We start from the raw sequence: 10,037 nt of genomic DNA, 5'->3' as shown, positions 1-10,037 counted from the left end.
TCGCTGGTAGTTAAAAATATTTATAGATACAGTTGTAAGTAAACCGTATGGAAAATTATGACAGCATCTTATCTTTCCTGGCGTGGCATACCAGTGATTAGGTGAACATTTACGTGTGTGATAGAATTTAGTTGGATATATGTCAAGTGAATGCAATTACAGTACCCCTTTAGTTGAGTTGCGTATCAAATGATACATGTCAGTGTTGAATGGGCTAAGCTCCAAGGTTTGTAGAGTGTACAAACTTGTGTTGAGGCTAAGGAACAATCTGCCCTGCATCTATACAAAGATGCCTTAGCCGGATATATCCGGGCCGCAGAGAAATTCCTGTAGAGTTTTGCATATATGTAGTTGTTTCATAGAATGTTGAAGTAGACTAAGGGTATCAAGATTTGCATCACCACTTATCACCCAATTCAGGTTTTACACTGTGATGAATGGTTCAGTTGATGCTGGTATTTAATTAGCATAGGATCCAAGTTTCACATCAGGTTTTGTTGTCTTTGTTTATTCCATCCCTCACTCTAGTTTTTTATTTTATTTCATTACACTGAGAGACCAGAATGTTTACACCTATGCATTATGAACAGGAATGGGTGTAGTACCCATGCTCTTATGTTGCAAAAAGGTTCTAAAATGAATTGATATCCTACAGTAATCCTGTTCGTGGTTAACCTTTAATTTGCTTGTCAATGGCAACCACATTGTATGTACACTATACGTGTCGTTTTACTCTTGATCTCGATGTGTTTACAAAGTAGCATCTCTTCCGTTTGATATTCTACCTCGAATGAGGATACTGTCTGTTCTTCTCTTTCTTCTCTTACAATTATCTTACTTCTTCGTTATCTTTTCTTCTGCAATGTTTCATTCTTTCTACAAAATTTAGATTGTCGAAGCTTCAATAACCAATGTCTTTGTTCTGATTTTCAATGTGCATGTACAATTGTATATAGTGTAACTGTATAATGTAAGATTAAAGGTAAGCGTTATTTGTTGATAGATGGACGTAGAGGAAAAATGTAAACAATGTAAATTTGGGTTGTTATTTCAGTTACATGCTGTCTGTTCGTGTCATTACTTTTTGTACATACACATCTTGACATGTACATGATTATACATCGCTGTCAGTTGTAATATATTTTTTGAGTGTTTTCTGATGGGTTTACTATTTGGGAGTTATAAAATATTTGGACTATTTATTAATTATAGTTTGGATAAATGTGACAACCTTTCTAACACCTTGTACGAAATCTTCACTATCATTCTGTTACACCTCCTGATTCTGTTTCTCTCTTCTCTTTCTGGCAAGTGTCTTCTCTCTCTCTCTGTCTTTCCATGTCATGTATCCTTCCGTACTGCTAAATTCACCCTGTGGTAGGTTGTGTATTGAGGACAGTACCTCTTTTCAGAAGGGGGGGGGGGGGGGGGAGTAGTGTTACAATGTAAGGTCAGTAACTTGTCCTGTATACTGGTTACACTTCATAGTCAGGGTCAATGTCCTAATTCTTATCAGTATTCTCCCACACATATATCTTGTACAGATTGAATATCCTTTGTCCTACAGTCATAAACTGGAGGGCTTAGTTAGCCCCTATGTGTTAATTGAACCAAGACACACACGTAAGCTTAGTGTTGGTGCCTGGAATAAAGCAGTAATTGTAGCCCTTTTCTCATCTACTATACTGACCATGCAAGAACCTATCCTTTGTTCTCCCCTAATAGCTAGACGTTTGATGTCGCCCCTTTGTAATAGTCTCAACTTTATGTCTCTTTGTCCTATTGTTGTAGCCATGCCTCCTTCCAATTACCACCCTATTACTCGTTTGTACCTGTATCAGTATCTCATTAATCTCTTCTATGACTATGGAAGTAGCCAACTGGTTAATTGTTTGTATACTTGGCTGGGAATGATGCCAAGCTAAAAAACTCCAGTTTGGGAGTCAGTCTGAATTTGGTCCTGCTGAAGTCAAGACGCCAATAAATGTTCTCTCCGTAAATGCAATGATTTTATGTTGGTGTGATTGATTCATTGACTCTTGTTTGAAACTCAACAATAGTAATGACAATAACAATTATGATCTAATAATGTGAATTCAATCAATTCATCGTTTATTGTCCATAAGGGAATTTGTTCTCTTTACCTGTAACTCAATGGAAATAACATATTCAGAAGATACAGAGACATGTAGACATAAAAATAAAACATGCAAATATATGAAAGTGACATTAACAGGAAACAAGGAAAAGGAAATGTCAGATTTAATTATTTCATAATCTGAACTATTTCTGTCATTCTGTTTAGTATTATTTATCATTATTATTATTATTATTATCATCATAATCATTTTATTATAATTATTATTATCAATCATTATCGTTATTATTACTGTATTGTATTGTGTTCGTAGTGATCTAATCTGAAATTTCATTAACTTTACTTCTCTTTTTTCACGGTATAGAAGTGTGATTTCGTCACCAAAATTCACTATAAGCCTATAAGATAATTCCATCACTTGTATAAACTATCAGCCGAATATGACTCTGTTTGGGCACTTCGCTTGCCGTCCGTAACCATTCTGCGAGCGAGCGAGCGACAAGAAACTTTATTTTCTTTAAAACGTAGATTCGTCATCAAAATACAATAATTGATTTTTATTAAGTACATCTTCATGCCGCATCCGAGGATAGTTACCCAAATATTATGATATTCAGGCATCACGCTACTGGAAACCATCTTGTTCCTAGATTTTACGAGCGATGAAAAATTGGAATTTTATATACACTGTACTGAGAACAGGGGGGCATTTCATGAAGGAACTTGTCCGATAAAGTATCTGACAAGTCAATTATATCTGACAAGTTTTGAGAAATTCTTAAGTCTGATTGGCTGATTTCTCTGAACTTGTCGGATATAATTGACTTGTCGGACATTCTATCCAACAAGTTCTTTCATGAAATGCCCCCCCCTCCCAGGTTCTAGTGTATTGTTTCTCCATTCTCATGATGGTGTATATTTTATCGGCATCTTCCGTTCTCATACAACGTAGTGGGTATGATAGGAATAGGCTATTGGTCACAGACCATTATCCACTGAAATTCATCTATTTCACCAATTGCAAAAAGAAGAAAAACAACTCTGTGGAAGAATTTCATGAATTTGATTAGGCAACTACAAATACATTGTTCACTGCACTAATACAGTCCATTTCGAATATTATCTGATGCCTACAAAGGTGTTTATTGATTATTTTGATGTCATACACATACAACTTAAGGCTTGTGGGTAAGTATACTTTAAATGGGCAGATGTTAACTTTGAACGGTTACAATTTTTGATATATTCACATTGTTGATTTATAGACTGTACTTGTATCATCATCAGTATGCATTGATCAACATGACTGGTGATCGGAAGGCAGCGTTCTCCGATACCCAGGACGTGCTCAGAGATGAGGCACCGTGCGAGGACCTGTATGCTATCCTCGGGGCTGAACCATCGGCGTCTGAGGAGGAGCTGAAAGCACTGTACAGGAAACATGTACTTCAGGTAGTTTTACAGTCCTCACAAGAATTTAGTCCAGACTTATTGTGCAAAACATTCATGATTTATTGTAAAGTCAAGTGCTGTATTTGCTTGACACAAATTCGATCAAAATTTACAAAAGTAGAGTCTTGTCTGACCAAGGGGGGGGGGGGGGGGGGGGGGCTCCAGAAAGAAATCCACTGGAATGAAAGATGTACAGGTGCACTAAAACAAATTGCTACTTTCACATAAATGTGAAATCCACAATTTGTTTTGGTACATCTCTATTTGTGTGATTACCTGAGATGAACACTGACTTCACTGTTTATTGTGAGAAACATTAACTCTTTATGTGCCATGCTGGAAACCTCCCGTGTGCCACATTATTCTGAGACACCAACATTTTCATGCTCTGTGAAAACGTTCTGTTTTTCAAATCTATGTTACTTGTATAAATTTCTGTTAAGGTGGACATAATAGTGAGTAAAATTGAAGAGAAATTGCCAAGCTTTGCTTTGATGTGAATTGTATGGCAAATACATTTGTTTTCCTTCAATTGATTTGGAGCTAAGCTACTGTAAAGGCATGTCTTTTGAATTCAAACAGTGACAGAAATTTAGAATTTACACGCAAATCCAGTAGGAACGCCGCTTGGTAGTCAATCACAACATAAAATATGTATGTGAGTGGTATGGAAGCGTGAGAAACACTTTCTTTGTATTGCAGCATTTAGCAACTTATCGATCGGTTTGGGCAGGTTTTTGCGTTTGAGCAGAATACATGTATGTGAAGTTGGCACGCCATCGACTGAGTCAGACGTGCAAACGTGGCACATAAAGAGTTCATGTAATCTACAGCTGTGAAGATGCGTCAGAAACCTGTCAATGAATGACATGGTAACACTGACCACCCCTCTTTATGTTCAAGCAGTTAGTTTCCCTCTCTGGCTAGTTATAGGTTTGTAAATTTTGTTTTTCTCTCCTTTTATTGCCATTGGAATAAATCTAAGTTGTCCTCCCCCCACCCCACCCCGCTGCTGTGTCCTTGTGCTATCCAATCCAGTGCCATCCAGACAAGGTGTTGGGCGACGATCAGAAGCAGCAGCAAGCCCTGTTGGAGTTTCAGAATGTTCATCGTGCCTGGGAGACCTTGGGTGATCCTTACAAGAGGAGCCTCTATGACAAGCAGCTAAGAGGTTAGTGGTGCCTGGACAGAAAGATCTGTTAGAGGAGTCTTGTATTATTTTTTTTTTTTGACGTTATCCCACTCCTCCGTCTAGGAGGGGATCCGTGAAGCTAGATGCAGTCTCCGTGGAACATATCCCCGATGACCAGATACAGACCCATCTTTCGGTTAAAGTGGTGCCTTACGCCAAGTGGAAGTAGGCCCAAAGCACCTGTTTAACCCGTTGAGGACGAGTCCAGAGTATACTCGGGGAGGGGTCTATGGGAAATGTGTGTTGTAGCAAAATCAGCCCGTCATCAATGGGTTAAGTGATCTATGATGGCGTGTTTTGGAAATGGGGCTTTGTGCCCTCCATTAAGATCTCTGCAACAAAGCACCCCTTCATACCCAACTCAGAAATACACCCGTTCTTGTGCTATATTCTACATTACCAAGTTTTAGATAATTCTTAACCCATTGAGGACGGGCTGATTTTGCTATAACATGCATTTCCCATAGACACCTGCCCGAGCATACTCGGGGCTTGTCCTCACTGTGCTAACACAGGTGAGGATGGTCGGAGCTGGTGCAACTGCAAAGTACAAGTAGACAATTCCAATTTGTCATTTTCTAATGGACTCAGACGTAATGTGTGTTTTAAGTGAGTGAAGAGCAAAGTAAAATTCAGCAGGCCAGAATTTTTTACTGCACTTTTATCAACTACTGTAACAAAACTAAACCACATGCTCTCAATCATGTTGATAGATATTGAATTGTAGATAGATCTGTGATGTTATTAATTTCATATCCAAATGACACACATTGGCCATGAAGAAATCTTGGGAATATGGAGATAGTAGTGTATGAAAAGACAAGACACCGATCAATTTTATGATGATTTTAAGAGCTGCAAGTGGATAATGTGTCTTTGAGATGATATCAATTGGTAATTAATGTATGAGCTTTCAAAAAGGGTCAATAAAAACATTAACAAAACCTGACAATATCTGTGTCGCAGTGGACTTGTATCTTCTATAAGTACATAACATTAAATCATACAAAAATGTTGCTTTCATTCAAGGTGATATTTTGTCTTCATATAGTTTATTGAGGCTCGCTGTTAAGCATTAATGGCATCATACATTTCCTGTCCTTTCTCTTTCTCTCTTGCGGTGACTGATACAGTGGAGCAGTTAAAGGAACCGATGGTGAACGATGAGATACTACTGGATGATATGAGTTGGGATGAAGGTAAGTCAAAGTATCAATCATGTGAACAATTTCAGATGTGGATAGAAAGAGGCAAAAGCGGAGCCAGATGGGGATGCCTCGGGCACGTACCCCCTATTTTTTATTTTTTTTGTGTGTGTGTTAAAGCAAAAGAAAAAAAAAAAAAAACTGAATGGGGTGCAGGTGCCCCCCTTTAATTTTTGAAGAAACCAACTTTGTCAGCTGATTGTAGTGGAAGCAGAAAATTGCACTGAAGCTCTTTTTTACTTGTCAGCTGATGAAACCTAGAAGTGGCACCAAAAATATTTTTTGCATTATAAAAACACAGTATAATAAAATCCCAGTTACAACAAAGTAAAGATTAAGGCCCCCACAATGTCTGCTCTATATATTTTGTTGTTTATTTGTTCGGTTCTAACGAAACTTCGATAATTATAACGAATGAAAACCTGCCGTTCCAGAGGACTTTGTTATAATGGGAGTCGAGTGTATTTCGTGCTTCAGCTTTTGTCAATAATGTTTTCCACTGTCTTCGAGAGTTGTGACACTCAAACAATAACATCTCAAAAGTTAGAGCTTTGTGCTTTACTCTTATCATTATGTCAAAACGAGTTGACAGTGTTTCAGTGTATCTTCTCATGATATGAATGCTACAAGTGAACAAGGAGAGTGGGGTAGGGGAAGAGATTGCCTGTATGCTATGTGAATTGTTAATGAATGAAATCTAACTTGCTTTTATGTAAAAAATAAAAATTTTGAAAAAAAAAAAAAATAATTGAGAGTTTGAGATAATGAGATTTGAAGAATGCTTGATTGTAATGTGTGCATATTTTCCTACAGGGGAGAAGAAACAATTTAGTCTTTACATGCAGTTATTTGAATTAAAGGGATTGTATAGTTTTGGTAGAGACCTAGAATCAGGTTTACAACATTTTTTCGTGAGATAATGAGAAACCTCTAATGAAATATGAAAGAGCATGTTTTAAGAAGGATTCAATGTTCATTTTATGAAAATTGGTCTTGAAATGGCTGGGATATCCAAAAAAGCAATCCTATCAAAATTGACAGGCCACAACTTACATTAGGGTCTCTTTGTTTTTATACCTTGTTTTTCAATATCTCGACCATTTCAAAACCGATTTTCATCAAGTAAACTTTTGATTCCCCTTAGAATTATTCCCCCTTAACATTTCATAGAGTGGTTTCTGAATATCTCACAAAATGTTACAAGCTGAATCCTCGCCTCAACCAGTACTGTACAGTCCCTTTAAAAATTGTACCGGTTTCTATGCCATCTCTTCATGCAGATGAGGAAGGTTATCACTATGATTGCCGATGCGGAGGAGAGTACACCGTCTCCCTTGACGATGCATCAGAGGCAGAGGAAGCGCAAGAGAATAGACTCGTCAACTGCAGCAACTGCTCGCTGTGCATACTTGTGTGTATCGTGCCGAGTTCAGAGGACGCCGACAGTGGCAGTAAGCCTGGCCCCAACAGGTGACACGGCGTAAAGTCTTTCCATGCCGGACAATTTTTCCATGCTGGACAGTCTGCCGCCCCAAAGGATGTTCATGGATTGGTCATGCTAATATTTTGCCCCTTCTATTCCGAGGCCTTGAGACTGATACATTCAGAGGACCCTGTTGAACTAAGTGGACATTTAGAAAATGTCAAACATATCAACTGAGTATTCAGGTAATGCATTGTGTCAACTGAGTGTATTATCAGGAGTTAATACTTGTAGCTCAGGGTTACCAACTAGTGGAATTTATTGGGGGACAGCAGCAGCCCCATTTCACTCTGGTACTGTGAAGTTCTCCATCCTTTTCCCTTCAATGTCTCTACCACACCCTAGGATTCAATTCTGCTCTCCCCATTTTCACTAGTTTAAGATCTTGTTCCCACCCTAACTTCATCCATGCTGGTCTAGTCCATAGAAAACAGTGCAGTGACAAGCACTCAGAATGGGCATTACTGTGTCAAAGTCTTGTAATCATTTTCAAGTCCTTTCATTTTGCTATTAAAGTCTCTTTTTCCATAATTATACAGTGAACCTTGGGTAAGTCGACGTCGAGTGAGTCGAAAATCACTTAACTAGAAGCAAAATAAAAAGTCCCGATTTTTCCCTATGAAATTTCTCTAAGAAATATGTGGATAAGCCGAAGTACGAGAGTCGAATTTCAGCTGTGTCGAAGTAAAACATTCGGTCCCTTTTGTACAAAATACACGTAGTTCACATCACTTGAGCCGAAGAAGATTTGTCTGGCATTCTCATTACATTAGAGGAGAACAAAAAAATCGGCATGTCGCAGAACCCCGTCCCTGACCTGCTGCAGGTAAGCATGCACACTCAATATCTTACACTGTACCGCTCCGCATGCATGTCGAATACATACACATGTATACATGTATACACACAGCACATCGATCCATACTTTATTCATACACACAGCACATCCATACTTTACCCATGTCATTAAGCTAGAACTCCTTGGTCAAGTTAATCGTTGCTTTATTATTTTAGTGACAGACCAAGTGGGCGGAGCTTGTTTGTGCGTGCCCTGTTCAATGGAGGTGGGATGGGCCTGGGAGAGTGTTTGTCTCAGAGTTGACAGAGATGAAAGCACGCAGCTGAGAGAATGTCTGCCAGCAATGGCTACCTATGTTGCACCATAGACATAGCACATGCACATTGCCACATTAGCGCAGACATTCTCAGAACTACGTTTAATTAAAGTACTAGTATTGGTACAAATTCCATGTTTAATTTAGAACAAAATAAGAACATTATCTTCAAGAACAGACAAATTTGAATGCAATCACACACACACACACACACACATGCATGCAAATGTACTACATGGTTACATAACTGTGAGTCCAAAAAAAATTGACTCTCGCAAGAGTCGAAGTTCACTTAAGTCAACGCATTTTTTTCAGTCCCGAGAGCTTCGACTCATGCGAGGTTTACTGTATCACCCTCACCATCAATCTATCTTCCCTTGTCGAACTCTTCCACTTGTAATCTGATAAGTTCTTCCGACCAATCTACTGCCCAATCATAACCCACAAATGTATTCCACTTCAGTCATAGCCCAAACATGAATTTCACTTGTCGAAAAAGAAAGTCCAAGAATCAGAAAATAAACTCTTCCACTTGTAATCTGATAAGTTCTTCCTACCAATCTACTGCTCAATCATAACCCACAAATGTATTCCACTTCAGTCATTGCCCAAACATGAATTTCACTTGTCAAAAAAGAAAGTCCAAAAATCAGAAAATGATAATGAAAATCGAGTCGAGGGCTTTTATAGTAGAAAACAATCACCTGCATGGACAGCACACATTGACTGCATGCTTAAACACATAGGAGTAACAACCTTGGTTCGATCGAGTGTTGGTGTTGCACTGCATTGGAGCCTCTTCAAATAGTGTTGGAAAGTTGCTGAAATGAATAGTGATTATCTTTGGGCCGCTGTGTGGTTGACTTATTTTTATCGATTTTTGATCTTTTGACAGATTGGGTCAATGAACTTGGGAGGTCAAGCTGCGCTTACAGGCCCGTAACTAGGATTGTTATGCGGGGGGTTCAAAATTGGAAATAGTGGACCTTTCTGAGGGAGTTAAGCAACCAAGCGGGATAGGGTCTCACTCTGGGAGGGGTATCAAGTGTACCCTGCTCGCTGGGGGGGGGGGGGGGGGGGGGGGGGGGGGGGGGGGGTCGTTTGAACCCCCTGTTACAGACGACCTGGCTTATTTGAGGTTTGCATACATGCTCTAAAGTGCATGCTGTGCTTGGGCGAGGTACTGTGTAGCTGGACACTGATTGCATACACAAAAGGCTTCTATAGTTGTGTATTGGGATATTAGGCGATTTTCAGCATGCATGTATTGGGTGGAATTGAGCTGCTTGGCAGAGGTCTGCGCTATCTGAGTGCTAATCTCGTACAGTGCAGTCCCGTTATAACGAACATGGTTATAATGAAATTCAGGTTACAACAAAGTAAACATTTGGGCTGCAAGGTTTTCCACTCTGTGTTTTTTATTGTTTATTTGTTTGATTATAATGAATTTTGATACAGTGTACTCCTGTCATAGCGAACACGGTTATAACAA

The 10,037-nt window shown here is 39.0% G+C and overlaps 1 protein-coding gene across 1 annotated transcript; it reads left to right on the top strand.

The window, feature by feature from the left end:
* Nucleotides 1-3,062: 3,062 nt before the first annotated feature.
* LOC139708024 (dnaJ homolog subfamily C member 24-like) lies at nt 3,063-8,230 on the top strand. Its single transcript, XM_071620013.1, has 4 exons — nt 3,063-3,550; nt 4,589-4,721; nt 5,876-5,941; nt 7,228-8,230. Exons 1-4 carry the CDS (start codon nt 3,401-3,403, stop codon nt 7,419-7,421), a joined length of 543 nt encoding a protein of 180 aa, XP_071476114.1. The 5' UTR covers nt 3,063-3,400; the 3' UTR covers nt 7,422-8,230.
* Nucleotides 8,231-10,037: the final 1,807 nt, after the last annotated feature.

The sequence above is a fragment of the Diadema antillarum genome, unplaced genomic scaffold (genome assembly GCF_040938485.1).
Source record: "Diadema antillarum isolate AM-2024a unplaced genomic scaffold, OU_Dant_1.0 seq00001294_RagTag, whole genome shotgun sequence".
Lineage (NCBI taxonomy): Eukaryota > Metazoa > Echinodermata > Echinoidea > Diadematoida > Diadematidae > Diadema > Diadema antillarum.
Note: the sequence above shows the minus strand (reverse complement) of the source record. Positions and strands in the feature narration are given on the sequence as shown.

What these genes read in the sequence shown, in the direction of transcription:
- LOC139708024 (XM_071620013.1), top strand. Translation starts at nt 3,401, where the DNA reads ATGACTGGTGATCGGAAGGCAGCGTTCTCCGATACCCAGGACGTGCTC. An exon ending in ACAGGAAACATGTACTTCAG is followed by an intron (nt 3,551 to 4,588) that starts GTAGTTTTACAG and finishes TATCCAATCCAG; the next exon opens with TGCCATCCAGACAAGGTGTT. An exon ending in TGATATGAGTTGGGATGAAG is followed by an intron (nt 5,942 to 7,227) that starts GTAAGTCAAAGT and finishes CTCTTCATGCAG; the next exon opens with ATGAGGAAGGTTATCACTAT.